We start from the raw sequence: 15,926 nt of genomic DNA, 5'->3' as shown, positions 1-15,926 counted from the left end.
AATTGAGGCAGCGAATGAAAGTTACTTTAACAAAAATCAAAGGGATTCAAGAGCAGGTCTTAAAGTGAATTTATCCAAAATTTTGTGTGGGAAGTACCCGGAAGAGTGGACAAATATTGTACATATTCGAACGTTATCTATATCTGGTAGATATTTTAGGACGTGTGGACCAAATCGGTCACTCATCAAGAATTATCGCTCGCACAATTTTTCCGAACATTTTTGAATTTTTGTGGGGGAGGTACCTGAAGAAGTGGACCGATTTGGATTATCTTCGAACTTAAACTAAGTTTAAAAATATATTACCAAGACCAAATTGTGGACCGAATCGGCAGATCCGTTCGAGAGTTATCTTGCGGTCCAACCACTACACACGGTCTCATAGGGCTTTTTGTAATTTTTTGTCCCTGATGAAACTTATACCTTTATATGGGGGCAGTGAATACAAGTTGCTACAACCAAAATCAGAGCGAATCGTGAAGATGTGGCCTTTATATTCCACTGAAATGGATGTAATTAGAAGTTTTCCTTGAAGGTATAAAACATGCCTGATAATTCAGCGTCTTTATATTACTCCTAAGATGTTTAATATTGCGGATGGGGTATATCGGTCGACGCCTTCATATAACTCCCATAGAACGGTACCACTCGAATTTCGGTATTTTGAAGGTTGAGGTTTCAATATGCCACCGAATTGGCTGAAATTTGGCATTTAGTCTTCGTTGGAAATATAAAACGTTCCACCTGAAATTTGTAGGTATAGGTCCACGTCTTCTATAGCTCGTAACTTCTGATTTTCGGTAGTTTAAAGGTTTTAGTTATATTATCATATCGAAATGGCTGAAATTTAGTATAAAGTTTTCTTTGGAGGTATAAAACTTTACACTTGAAATTTGTCTGTATAGTTCCACGTCTTGATATAATCCCCATAGAACAGTACCTCCCGAGTTTCGGTATTTTGAAGGTTGTGGCCTCAATATCCCACGGAAATGGTTGAAATTTGGTATGTAGTCTTATTTAGGGGTATACAACTTTCCACCTAAAATTTGCGGTATAGGTTCACGTCATTATATAGCCCCCATATAACGTTAGCTCCACATTTTCTGTATTTTGAAGGTTATGGCCTCAATATCCCTCCAAATTGCAGAAAATTGGTAACACTAAAACTTATCGTACCTCCCGATTTTAGGTATTTTGACTATTTTAGCCAAATTACTTAGTTAGTCCTCTACAGACCATTTGTTCTATGAGTCGAACTAAGAAAAGATGTCCGTTCCTCTCGATTTGTTGCTGTGCTTTTCCACTTTGGAATACCAGTAATGCGCGTACCACCATGCAGCCCGAAATGGCAACAACTTGATATATAGTCGCAAAGAATTGTCGGTAGGTTTTATATAGCCCCTGTAGAACGGTGGATGGTATAAAAAGTTCGGTCCGGCCGATCTAAACCCCGTTTTTATTTGTTTTTTAATTCATTCGTTGCATTTCCGGGGCGCTGCCCAGAAGCAAGTCCGCCCTTTTTACGTTCGTCAATCTGGTTTGGTCACCCCGAATTGGTTGGGTCGAATAAAACTTGTTGAGATAACACTGTGACACAAAATGAGATGAAAGCCCTTTGGGAGTGTACTAAGGACCCAAAACGAAATTGTCGCCATATGTCAATTTTCTGAGATATCGCGCGATGAAGTTTTTGATTTTTCCCTATAATACTTGGGAGAATAGCTCTATATCACTGTTTGAGGCTGTTGTAGCTTCGTTTTGAGATGACATGTCTTAAGTCAAATCGATTGGCGAATCTTTTCATAGAACATTTCATTCGTCTTACTAAATGCCTTTCATGTCCTTTTCGTCCTTTATTTATTGAACCGTGGTGAAAGTACGACAAGATGAGATATAACAACAGCCAAATATTCTAGAAGAATGTTGCTCAGAAGATTTTAGGTACGGTTCTCATTGACAACCAATCGATATTTTCCCGTTTTCGTAGTTATTTTTGACATTTATTCGAACTTGGTTCAGAATTAAACCGTGTTTTGTTATTCTGTATGGTTGGTTGGTTCACGTGGTGTCTATACTTTATAGCCTCAATTAGTATGTAAGAGATACCGTTTTGAAAAAACCACACCACTCGTTCAGAGATTGCTATTTCGTTGTTGCATGTTGGCAGAAGGTCTCCCAGACCTACTTCTGTTATCTCTGTGATATTACGAAGGAACGGTTGTCCTATAGCTTTAAATCTTCGTTGCATTTGTGCAGGGCAGGAACAGAGGAGGTGCTCAACAGTTTCCTCCTCTTCTTCATTCCCGCAGCTACGGCAGTGGTCATTGCGCGGTAGATTTAAACGTTTTGTATGGTTACCAATTGCCCAGTGACCGGTTAACAGTGCAAAAAGTCTTGCAAGGTTCCGTCGCGTTTGATTGAATAGGAACTTAGTTCGTTTGGCGTTGTATTGAGGCCATGTTGATTTTGATATCTGGTATGTTGCCGTTTTGTCCCATCTACTTTCAGCCAGTGATAGATAGTGTTTGAAGATATCCCCTTTAACTACTCCCATTCGTTAGAGGCGGATCCTGCTCTAGCTAACTCGTCTGTTTTTTCGTTCCCAGCAAGTCCCTTGTGGCCTGGGATCCAAGTGAGAACTACTCTTGACAGACGCCCTAGTTTGGTAAGTTCTTCTTTACAATCTTTCACTAGCTTTGATGTGACAGCGTTGGATTTTAGTGCAAGGAGCGGCGCTTGACTGTCGACGAAGATTCCTGTTGAGTTTGCTGTGTGATGATGTAAAAGTTCAGTACAGGCCTCCTTTATTGCCAGTATCTTCGCTTGAAAGACACTACAGTACTCAGGTAGCTTTGTAGATGTGTATATGTTTGCTTCTTCCGAAAACACACCGGATCCGACTCCACATTTCATATTGGAGCCGTCCGTGTATACCTTAGTGTCATATGCTATCAATGGTGATCCATTACTCCATTCTCTTCTGCTTGGAAATTTGATCACAAAAGGCGGATCAAAATCCATTATAGGTACGCAGTAATCAGCAGTGGTTGTTATTTCTTTCGGAAGTTTTTGAAGCATGCACGCATGTCCGTAAGTTCTGTCTCTCCACATTCCTAGAGCTCGGAGTCTTACCGCATTACATGTTCCTGTTGCTTTGATGTGTAAATCAATAGGCAAAATGTGCATCATTATATTGAGGGATTCGGCCGGACACGTTCGCATCGCCCCTGTTGCCCCGATGCATGCAGATCTTTGTATGCTGTATAGTTTTTTCTGTGTTGTTTTCTTTTCCACTGCTGGCCACCATACTAGTGATCCATATGTGAGAATTGGTCTGATTATGCTGGTGTACATCCATAACAGCATTTTAGGATTGACGCCCCAACGGCTTCCAAACTATTTGCGACATGCGTAATATGCAACAGTTGCTTTGTGAGCACGGTGCTCCACGTTACGTTTCCATGACAGCTTTGAATCTAGGATGACTCCTAGGTACTTGGCATGATCTGATAGGGGTATTACCTGACCTCGTAGTCTTGGTAGATTAGGTATTGCATATTTGGTCTTTGTGGTGAATAGCACCATCTCAGTTTTCCCTGGATTCACTCCGAGACCACATGTTGTGGCCCAAGTATCTAGCGATCTCAGGGCTGCGCTCATAATGTCACTTATTACGGTCGGAAACAAACCAGAGACGAGTATTACCACATCGTCCGCATAGGCAACCACCTTACTCCCCATGTGGTCAAGTTTATTGAGAATTTCATTGATGACAAAGAGCCAAAGTAATGGCGATATAACTCCTCCCTGTGGAGTTTCTCTGTTCACGTGCTTTGACAGTGTACTGTTTCCCAGTGTGGCATTAATAACTCTGCTTTGCAGCATTATGGTAATCCAACTACTGATGAGTGGTTCAACGCCGAAGTTATCTAGTGATTGTTTTATAGCTGATGTAATGACGTTGTTAAAGGCACCTTCTATGTCTAGGAAAGCAGCTAAAGTAAATTGTTTGTGCTCTAAGGACTTCTCTACAGTCCTAACGACTTCGTGTAGGGCTGTATCTGTCGAGGGGCATTTTATATAAGCATGTTGGCTAGAAGATATGATGTTTGAGTTGTCCATCTTTTCTCGAATATACACGTCGATGAGTCTTTCGAGCGTCTTAAGTAGACATGATGAAAGGCTTATTGGTCTGAAGTCTTTAGCATTTTCGTGGCTACGTTTTCCTGCTTTGGGTATGAAGACAACCTTTACCTGTCTCCAACTCGTTGCAACGTAGTTAAAGGATATACATCTACTATAGATGTATACTAGCCAAGGGTTTATTATTTTCTCTTTACATTGTAGCATTTTTGGTATGAAACCATCTGGTCCTGGAGATTTGTAGGGAGAGAAGCTTTTTATAGCCACGTGACTTTACTCGGACTTATTATCTTATCAACTTCACTGTTGTTTTTACCTGCAGCTATAATGGGTCGCATTTCTTCGGTACTGTCTGAGCAGCCGGGAAAGTGCGTATTAAGAAGGATTTCAAGAGATTCGGCTGAGTTTTCTGACCAGGTGCCGTTGTTTCTCTTTATATAGGTAGGATTCAAATGACCTTTTGTCATAACTCTGCTTAGCCTGGCTGTATCTTTGGTATTTTCTAACGATCCGCAAAAATCAATCCATGATTGCTTTTTTGCTTTGGCTGTGGCTTTTTTGTACTCCTTTAGCTTATCCTTGTATGACTGCCAGGATCCGCTTTGGTAGCTGGCGTTGAAAGCTTTCCGTGACTCTTTACGCTGTTTAAGGGGTTCGGATGTCCACCATGGTGGATAGTGTTTTTTCGATCGTGTCATTGGACAGGATACTTTAAAGGCTGTGTCTAGTGATTTCTCCAGAATAGATACAGCTTTGTCAATACATGTTGTAGTGTCGCCTTTGTGAGGAATGCTGAGAAGTTTTTAAAATCCTATTAAAGTTCTCACAGTTTGTTCTTTGGGGTTGCGAAAGCAATTTGTTGGCGTTTCTTTTTCAGATATATTAAATAGTATCCAATTGTGATCTGAGAAAGAATTCTTATCGGATACCATCCAATTAGCTATTTCAATATGTCGTTTGTCGGATACTAAAGTCAGAACAATGACATCTTGCCATGCCCTAAAGTTATCCGAGCTTGGATATACTAAGGTTGGGTTAGTACCTCTATTGCATATAGTGAGATTGTTAGTATTAATGAAATCTAAAACCGACTCACCTCTGTCGTTGATTTCAGAGCTACCCCACAGGGTATGTCTTGCGTTTGCGTCGCAGCCAATGATAAGGGTGTTGTGTGGGTGAATGGCCCCCATGGTGTCCCAGACCTCGCTTGGTGGTGCTTCCATTGAGTGAGCCATATAACAGGATGCGATAAAGAAGTGTTTACCATTTCCCAGTTCCACTCTTGCCACGGTGAAGCCCGCTGTACTATATTGAGGACACAGAAATGCATTTATGTTTTTTTAACAATTAGACATGATCTTGGCTTACCGTTATCCTTCATGTATAATGTATTGTATTCTCTGCTATCAAGTCCCTTTACTTCGTTCTCAAAGACGTATCGTTCTTGTATAATGCCTATGTCTAGATCCTCCTCCACCAGAAGGATCCTCAGGTTATCTGAAGCTACCCTAGAGTGCTTCAGATTGATCTGAACGACCTTAAGCATAGTTTTAATGGGTGGATGATGTGGATGGCCCCTCTAGCTTCATATTATCGAGCAGCTTTTCGTCAACACCATCGTCTTCTCCGTTCGGGCCATATGGGCGTAGTATCTTCACTTTGGCTTCCCTTACGCCAAAGAACAGCTTGTTGCCTAGTCTCTCCAGTGCCTCTACTCCGGCCTCTGTTATCGAGAGAACCAAGCTCATACTATTATTATTGGGTGGTTCCATGGCGATTACAGACCATTCGTCCATTGGAACGTCTTTGTTCATTTTCGCCAGACCTTGCAGTAATTTGGGGCCGTCGCAGTCTATCTTGGGTAACCAAACTCTGGCTCGAGGTCTCATAGGGATGTCTTGGGCTGGTATCAGCCGCAGGCTGATGTCTTCCCAAGCATCGCTGATCTTTGCGATACATTTTTCCAAGAATCCTTTTGAGAACTCGTCCATGCATTTGATTACCCTGTATCCACGGTGTACCTCGCTAGTGTCGAAATGGGGCACAGGAGAATCATCGTTTGCGAAAACATGTTCCAAAACTTGTTCTGACAACTTTGTTTCTACCATTCCCCATTCCGCTGTGGTGATAGGGGATAGCTTATCATTCTTGTCGTTGGCCACGGCAACCATCAGGTTATCCTTAACGACTTCGTTGAATGGGCGTTTTATTGTTGAAGAGGCAGTGGTGTTATGCTTTAACTTTTTATTCTGTATATTCGTTATTGGTAATGTATGTGTATGTAGACATGCCTATTGGTTATTGCTTATATAGACATATGGGGTTCATCTGCAATTTACCATCAATAACTCTCGTTATTTCGAACACGTTAATGACAAACTTTCCTGGAGGATAGATCCAGATTTCTATTGAGACTTTTCTGGGCAGCTGGACAGGCTGGTATTATATCTCTGTCGGCAAAGATGATTGATACCTTTCTACTTGTTTTTCTTAAAATAAACTCCCGAATTTGCTAGAGTTTATTTAACAAGAAATTCAAGTTAAAGACGCTTTTGGGCACAAGTGATAATCCGGTGTGGGTTGAGTCCTTGTAGAGAATACAGCCGGAACAAAAATCATGATTTTCCTAGTTATATTATTCTGGACGTAGCTAAAATTTGCCGCAAATCGGCAGGTACCGTTCTATGGGGGCTATATGAAGGCATGGGCCTATACCGACAAAAAGTTCTATACCCCCACCGTTGACTAAGTACCAAATTTCAGCCATTTGGGTGTGATAATAAAACTAACACCTTCAAAATACCGAAAATCAGGTGGTGCCGTTCTCTGGGGGCTATATCAAAACGTGGACCTATATTGACCGTTTGCAATACCAAACATCCTAGGAGTAATACAAACTTCTATACCAAATCACAAAGCTCTATCTTAAAAATTGCGTGTTGCATCCTGATTTCAACAGACGGACGGGCAAACGGACAGCCGGACATGCCCAGTAAAATTAAATGGAAGTGGTTCCATATGAAATCATGATCTCACTGGTTCTTTTGCATGAGTTCAAATGAAGTCGTGAAAAATCCGATCTGTTTCATCAAATTTTCATGAGTGCAATTGAGGTGGTAAAAGATCCGATCTTTGTCATAATATTGTCATGAGTTCAAATAAATTGATAAGTATCCGTACAATAAATGATCAAATAATCATGCACCCGATTGTTAAATAGCAAAAGTAATTTTTAAAATACAAATAAAAGTCAAATGAATGTGGTCGATAGTTTCAAAATTGACATATTTCAATTTAATATACTGTGTAAATTGTTATAAAACAAAAGAAAAATATATTTTGTGTATGGAAACCTGTTTCGGTATACAAAACGTGGACCCCCTATATGGGTAATTTTCTTTTGAAAGATTTTTAAGCTATTAAGATCCAAATTTGCGTAAATTTGAAGAATTATGTTATGTTATCCAAAGGCTCTGACCAAATATTAAACTTGTATCTTATATTTTGTAGACTATTCATGATTGATTATTCATGATTTTTGGTCAAGGTGACCAACCATAATAATCGCATTTTAACTAGATAACAATTGAATATACTTGCTATTTGATTTCTAACTTTAAATTATTTCCAATATTAATTTCTGCACATAGCTAAAGATTTGTTAACTTAACGAATTACACAATTTTTTTCATTGAACAGTAAAAATTGTTAAAGTTACACGTTCCAATTGATTAAGTTTCCAAGTAAATTAATTTCATTTTGATCAACATGATGTCTTCTTATTGGAATTATTTTTTTTTTTTTACGATATAGTTGCTCCTTTTATGTTGTATATCCCATTTTGGATACATTTCACTGGCAATGCATTTGCTGCTAACCCCTCATTACTCCTCATTACTGGCACAAAGATAAGCTTACACACAAACTCTCTCAAATGCATACACACAAACATATTTTCTTAAAGTATCACTTCATAAGTGACATTTTACTGAAAGTTATACAGAAGCATCAAATACAGCTATACTGAGTGACAGCTTTGTTGCCAGCCAGCACCAATAGCAACAACGTAAACAACACGAACTACAGCCCTTGTCAATATTTGTACCCACTTGTCATCAATCATCCATTAGTGGCAAAGATGTTTTCTTCGCAGCCATAATTGAAAGGTTTCCTTATGTTGCTTCTGATGCTACTACTAAAGTGCTATTCTTAACAATAATCTCTTTTAGAAATCGCAACGCTTGGTTTAGTAATGCCAGAAAATAAAAAGACACGAATAACGAAGGCGACTCAGAATAAGAAGAAGACTATCAGAAACGAATATGTGTAGGATATAAATGTTAATTGGATAAATTTACATAAGATGATGACGATGTTGATGAATTTCAAAGGCAAATCTTTGAGTGTTTTATTGCGTATGAGTGTTGTTGTTGAGATAATTCACAATAAATATCATTCATACGACATTTGGTTCGGGCCAAACATATTCATTATTCAATCAATTATTCTTCGAAAATAGAAATGAGGGGTAGAAACATTGTCAAATAATGTCCATATCGTTCATTTACTAAAAGAGTGTAATAACCCAGAACACAATTTTCGCAAAAAGAGCATTTTATGTTGACTATTAAATTCTGATACAAAACTTAAAATAACTACATATAGCATTTCCATATTAAATGAAACCTTTTCCAATTGAAATGAAACCTTTTCCAACGGGAATAAAATCTTTTCCAATTCAAATGAAACCTTTTACAATTAAAAAAGGCGACGCTAAGCGTTTGTCATGAAAGCCATACAAAGATTTGAACAAAAAATTCAACTTTGTAAAAAAAACAACTTGCATTTGAAAGAGGAAATAAGTTAGAGTATAGCGAAGCCGCCCCACAGTCGATGTGTCTGAGGAGCCTTCCTAAACCAAAGGCGAAACATGCATGTCACACAGTGGTGATTGTGTGGGTTCGTATCGTCGGCTTTCCTTTTTCAAAAAGCATCTTGGTCAGTAAGCTCGTCTCTAACGAGAAATTAATTAAAAAATTAATAAAAAAATGACCTTCGCCTAATAGGCAAAATTTTCAAATAAAAATAAAAATCAGCTTGAGCCAGGCTGGGGTTCGAAACCCACGTCCTTGAAAAACACATGGAAAAAAGTGTTGTCACGGCGTGTTAGTGTTCAGAACGAAACTCATAACTTTCAAAGGCGACGCTAAGCGTTTGTCATGAAAGCCATACAAAGATTTGAACAAATAATTCAACTTTGTAAAAAAAACAACTTGCATTTGAAAGAGGAAATAAGTTAGAGTATAGCGAAGCCGCCCCACAGTCGATGTGTCTGAGGAGCCTTCCTAAACCAAAGGCGAAACATGCATGTCACACAGTGGTGATTGTGTGGGTTCGTATCGTCGGCTTTCCTTTTTCAAAAAGCATCTTGGTCAGTAAGCTCGTCTCTAACGAGAAATTAATTGAAACCTTTTTCAATTTAATTGAAACCTTTTCCAATTGAAATGAAACTTTTTTCAAATTAAATGAAACCTTCATTTTTCATTTAAAGAAACATGAAACGAATATTGATTTGTGGTTGGTTTAAATTATATTGTTAACACTAGGTGATGCAATTGTAGCAAATATTCTTATATTGCTATATATTTGTGAATAACCGTTCACGTATCATTCATTGGTTTCTAGAATTCTTTCTTTTCTACTTTATTATTTTACTTCATTGAGCTTTTATTATATAATACTACATAACATCATACACCTAAAAACAAATAATATCCTATCGTTTTGTCTTGAAATAAAATGTCCTTTTTTTCTTTGATGTCTGCATGATCTCTACTTTGTGGGGGTACAGCATTGTCAAAAAGGAATATTAAGGAAACAGGATCAAAAAGTATGCCTATCAAAATGGACATTTCTAGGCAGTACACACTTCAAACCAGGGTTTCGGAGTCGGAGTCTACGAGTCGGAGTCGAAAAAAATAACTCGACTCCGACTCCGAGCAAAATTTTTTCCACGTTATAGAAGTATAACATTAAATTTGGAACAAGAACATTTTTTAAAAATCATTTTTTATTTTAAATGAACTGTATATGAAAACATATATGCAAACGGTATATTATACTAAGTTAAAGGACGATTCACAGGATATTTACTATGCTCTGAAGTGTAGTCTATTCATCCCTATTTTATTGATCCAATTGATTCTTTACATTTTTGCAAACAAAAGTAAAGCTCTATGACAATCGATTTAAGATTGGACCTTTAACCTCTTTCGTCAGAAGTCTTATTGCTCTTTTGGTATTCTCATCCAGTTTTTTATGAGAAGTCATCCTTGTCTTCTATTAAAGACAGTGTGGTCTCTATGGGAAATCTTACTGAATACCCTGTGGCACAAAATGGCATTCAAGATCTAGGAGTGGAAAATTCCTTTTCGGAATGAAAGCCCCAACTGAGAACCCCAAAGGATCCTATAGCTGAAATTTCTGAGTTATGGCATAATGAAATTTTTCATTGACCCCCATCCATCATTGAGAAAATAGCTTTACATCTCTGTTGGGAGACATTGTTTCATCATTTTTAGATGACATGTTTTCAGTGAGGAACCTTTCTTTCTATATACTAGATGAGGGCTTTAGATGTAGACATTCTAAAGCACACTAAAATGTTGGCTTACATCCAGTTTGAAACTTGGTCATGAATTGCCTATAATTTTTTGCATGTAGTCCTTATGATTTGTATTGCTCCTTCATTTTCACATATTTTGAAAGCTCGACGATTTTCTTACGCGGAAGAATTCCGTCCAGAATATACTCGTGCAAAAAAGGAAAACCGACAAAAAAGTTCTAACTTTGCTATTTTTCAACGTAAGATTCGGCAGAAACAATATTGATATGTTCGAATGTATTCGAACGAATGTCCTTTCTAATGAATATGTAAAGAAAAACTAACACATTAGCCTATTTAGGCCAAAATATAGGAAAAAGTTAACAATTTGTGAAAATTTTATTCATTTTTAGTGGTATAGGAATTTACTCTCGGAGTCGACCCGGAGTCGGAGCCGGAGTCGTGAAAAAAAACTTGTCTGGAGTCGGAGTCGAGCAAAAAATACCTCGACTCCGAAACCATGCTTCAAACCTATTCGTGCATTGCAATAGGCAAAAATTAAAAATTATGTTACAATCAACATAACCTAGTTATGCGATAAATTTACATACCTATTTAATAAACTTTGTTGGTTTTGTAATCGCATTGCTATTTGTATAAAATACACGCATCCATTTACATATTAGATATGAGCGATTCTGATTTAATCTTGGAAAGTTCCGACAGTAGGGAACCTCACGAAGATGAATCAATGAAAGCAATGGAAGCAACAGAATCTGTCAAACCAAGGAATTCCGGGCAACGGAACTGATTACAAAAAATCACAAACGATAGGAAAAGGTTTCATTTTAGTTGGAAAAGATCCCATCTCAGTTGAAAAAGAAAAGAAAAAGAAAAAATACCAAACGCATTTAGAAATTGCTTTTGGTGACTATATCCGATTCGACCAATGAAAGAGATCAACATTTCGAGGACTTACATTACTACTAATCAAAGGCAGCATAAAAACGTCAAAAACCCGTACAGCAACGTAATTTGTATCAATTAAAAAAATGGAATTCCTCTATCATGAGTTTAATACTTTTCTATCATGGTTGCGAAATTTTGTAGCATGGAAGGTACACGTAGTTTTTTATAAACAGACCAAAACTATAAAGGAAAGCACACTTACATCTCACGGTGCGCCTGGACCACCTTTAAATGGAAGGTGCTTACACGTACGAAGTTTCTACGGATTCTGAAACTACAATGTTCATAGATAAGAAAAATCAAAGAAACCAAAAAATCGATAAAAAAATCTAAATAAATCGCGGTCAAAGATCACATTTTTAAGTCCTATCAAAATAGAACTAAAGAAAATGTTGTAGCAGTGAAAATTCTTTACATTATTTTCTTTAGTTCCATTTCGATAGGGCTTGCGGTTTCCATGCAAAATCCTGAAAACCCAAAAAAAAAATTGAACTATGACCGCGATTTATTTCCTGTTTTTGGATTTTTCTCATTTATGAACATTGCTGTTTCAGAATCTGCAAAAACTTCCCGTGTGTAAGGGTTTTCATTTAAAGTTAGTTAGGGCGCACCGTACATGACATTTTTCTAATCTATGAACATTGTAGTTTTAGAATCCGCAAAAAACTTCCTAGGTGTAAGCACCTTCCATTTAAAGATGGTTCAGGCACACAGTGATGTTAGACAGTAGTTCCTTTATCTAACTGCTACAATGATATAATTTGCATTACGTGTGAGGTCTAGAGTTTGTTTTAAATTTTAATTTTCGTAACTTGGCCAAATATACCGTCAGAATTTAAATTACTGATTAAAAATTAAAATTTGATAATTTTCCAACATAAGTTATAGCTAATTTTACACTCTAATCCGATCATTATCACTATACTTGACCAAACCTATTACATCGTGCAAACATTTATCAGTATTGAACTATAACTGCGACCTTTGGCGTGTTTATGGTCACACTTCCCAGAATTGAAACTGAGGGATCCCTGTATATACTAGACTGTAACTCTGTTATCTGACTACGTACATCAACAAAATTAGCATCCTCTTCTAAATATAACTTACACGGGTTTAACATAGTTTCCAGGAATAAAAAGAATAAACCTACAGAGCCGCTTCAAAATTGGGTAAAATTTTGTCTTTGGTTCATTTTACCCGCTACGATCATCGCCAAAAAACTATAGGGGTCTACTCTGGTCTGAACCCGACCTCTATACAAAATTTCGTGAAGATTGTTTTCTAATTGCCGCCTGTAGTGTGAATACAATTTTTAATGGACGGACGGAGATATGAATTTTTGTATACCACGAATATTTCACGGTGTTCCATGAATTTTTCCAAAAGCAAACTTATAACATTGTGGTGTAGGGTATAAGACATTAAATGTTAGATTATAATATTTTCTGGGCGAATAACACAATAACGCTGAGCAACACTGAAAATGCAAACAACTCCTAGTATGCATTCTTGGAAGAACGAGTTCGGATTTTTTGGCCTCGTCACTCATCCCACCGAAATGACTGATCTTTGGTTGTAATGCTTCATTTGGGGTATAATACTTTCCACCTGAAATTTGTCGGTAGAGATCCACGCCTTCATATAACCCCCATTTTTCGGTATTGCTCCACGTTTTCATATAGCACCCGTATAACTGACCCTCCAAATTTTCCGTATTTTGAAGACTTTGGCCCCAATAGCCCACCAAAATGATTTAAATTTGGTATTTAGTCTTCGTTGGGGGCATGTTGTTTTGAAAGTTTTAGCCGCATTATTCAAACGAAATAACTGAAATTTGGTAATAATCTTTGATAAGTGCACATGACATTTATACAGGTACAAAACATCCCTTGCAAAAAATCAGATCATGGTATAGCCCTCATATAATCGTTGCCACTATTTTAGTTTTTTAGATTTTATTCACATTTTTCTACCGAATTGGTCGTTAATTGGATTTTTGTGTTTCCAGAATATGAAAAACTTACTCACAATCAAACGGTCCATATATATTCAGGTTTAAATCTAGCGGGTGTTGTCCAATAGTATTGTGTGTATTCGACAGTTTTTTCTCAAATTTTTCGAACCGAGATTGCTGTAATTTATTATTGTGTATTGCCTGGGGTTCAAAAGCGCAAAATTGTAAATGTTTTGCAAATAACTACGATGACGCCCCATATGAAGGCAGTATTATCAGTTGGCATATACTACTCCTGCAATAAGAAGAGCTCAGTACTTTCATAAACAAAAGGAAACTAATTGTTCTTATTTACTTCAATGCAGTTCGTGGTGGATAGAGTGGTTTTAAAAAATCGATGACGGATTTTTTATGCGGCGCCCTCCTAAAATGTTAAGTTTTGTTATAAATTAAGATTGCCAAAGTTTGAGCTCAATCGGAATATGTTAACACGTGCCACTAGGGCTTCAAAGTTTCCATGGGCCCTTTATATAGCTAATATTAAAATCTGACCCGATTTTCGAAATTTTTTGTAGGATTACTTGAACTGGAACTGGTAAACTGCAGTTTTCTTTGTTGGATTCACAACATACCTCTGGACGTTGGGGTACGTCGAGCTCAAATCAAGGTTGCCTTGCACCTAGAAGTGACCATAAGCCTTTATTAAAGGAAGACAGATGTAAAGCTGTGTGTGCCTACAAACGACAACTGACTCGAGGAATGTGAATTGACGGGTCCTGGTGGAAACATCCCCATCGAAGACTAAATTACATATGAATCCTACAAAATACCGAAAATGATGATGGAGCGTTCTACGGGGGCTCTACGAAAACGTGGGTATATAAGCCATTACCTTCAAACTACCGAAAATCGGGAGATACCCTTCTACGGGGGCAATATGAAAACGTGAACTTATTCTGATAATACTCTTCTGTAACGTTTTAAACACCTATTGACGACGAAATACAAAATTTCATCCATTTCGATTTGAAGCCTTCAAAATACTGCAAAATCAGGAGGGACCGTTCTACTGGGCTATAGGAAGACATGTACCTATACTTAAAATTTTATTATGGAAAGTTTTATACTCCCAATGAAAACTAAATGCAAATGTTAACCAATTCGATTGGATATTGAGACCACGACCTTCAAACTACTGAAGATCTGCACGTAAGATCTGACGGCTATTTTAAAAGGAGATCTGACACTGATAATTCTCTTCTGAAATGTTTACACCCCCAATCGAAGACTTAATATTAAATTTCAGCCCCTTTGGTGTAATATTGAGGCCACAACTTTCAAAATACCGAGATTCAGGTGGTATATGGGGGCTTTATCAAAACCAAATTATGCCAACTTATAGCTAATTTGGTTGGGAAACGGGTAAAAATGTCAAAATACCTGAATTCGGGTGGTATCGTCATATGGGTTTTGAACCTATGTCCACAGTTTTTGTGGAGAAATTTTTTTACCAACAAGATTAGAAATTCAAAAGGCCTGAAATTGGGCGGTACCGTTATATAAATGATATACCAATACTTGACTTGTCCGCATCATTCCAAAATTTTAGAAGGAAGGACAGGTATGAATGTAAGGACGGGTATGAATAGACCTATTCAGACTTTTTTCCTGATCACTTTATAGGTTAGCAAATGATTATTTCAATGCGTTACAAACGGAAAAACAAACTTAATAAACCCACCGCACAATGGTGAAGGTTATAAAACATGCAACAATTTATAAAATGATAATTGTGTATAAAATATAACTCATGTTCACTTATTAGCTTAAAAAACATCAAAATCAAAAACTTAATTAAAGAAGGTAAAATTTCATAAGGGACAGAATAATGCTAACCATTTGCAGCGAATTGTAGCACCACGTCCAAGTTAATGTCAAATAATTTTCTTGCAATTCAATTATAACACATAAAACATGCACGTATTAACTTAAAAACACCAATCAAACCAACAACTTATTAATAAATAGTAAAAAAATCATAATGGCAATTCAATATCGTATAGAACGAAGAAAATTGCAAGTCAAAATTACACGTTGTCATACTTGCTATTGCAAGGAAAATTAACTCAATTAAGTTGTCCACTAAATGGAAGAAAAACTCATAACTAGCTGATGGAGGATGATATTCAACCAACAAACTAAACTGTAACCCCTTTGCACGAACTCTGCATTAAATTCCTATTTTAGTTAAAA

The 15,926-nt window shown here is 37.2% G+C and overlaps 1 protein-coding gene across 1 annotated transcript; it reads right to left on the bottom strand.

The window, feature by feature from the left end:
* Window positions 1-5,693: 5,693 nt before the first annotated feature.
* Window positions 5,694-6,314, bottom strand: LOC141398293 (uncharacterized). Its single transcript, XM_073975573.1, has one exon. The coding sequence runs from the start codon at window positions 6,312-6,314 to the stop codon at window positions 5,694-5,696; it is 621 nt and encodes a 206-aa protein (XP_073831674.1).
* Window positions 6,315-15,926: the final 9,612 nt, after the last annotated feature.

This window comes from Musca autumnalis, unplaced genomic scaffold, assembly GCF_047663935.1.
Source record: "Musca autumnalis isolate F117 unplaced genomic scaffold, ASM4766393v1 scaffold_3, whole genome shotgun sequence".
Classification (NCBI taxonomy): Eukaryota; Metazoa; Arthropoda; class Insecta; order Diptera; family Muscidae; genus Musca; species Musca autumnalis.
Note: the sequence above shows the minus strand (reverse complement) of the source record. Positions and strands in the feature narration are given on the sequence as shown.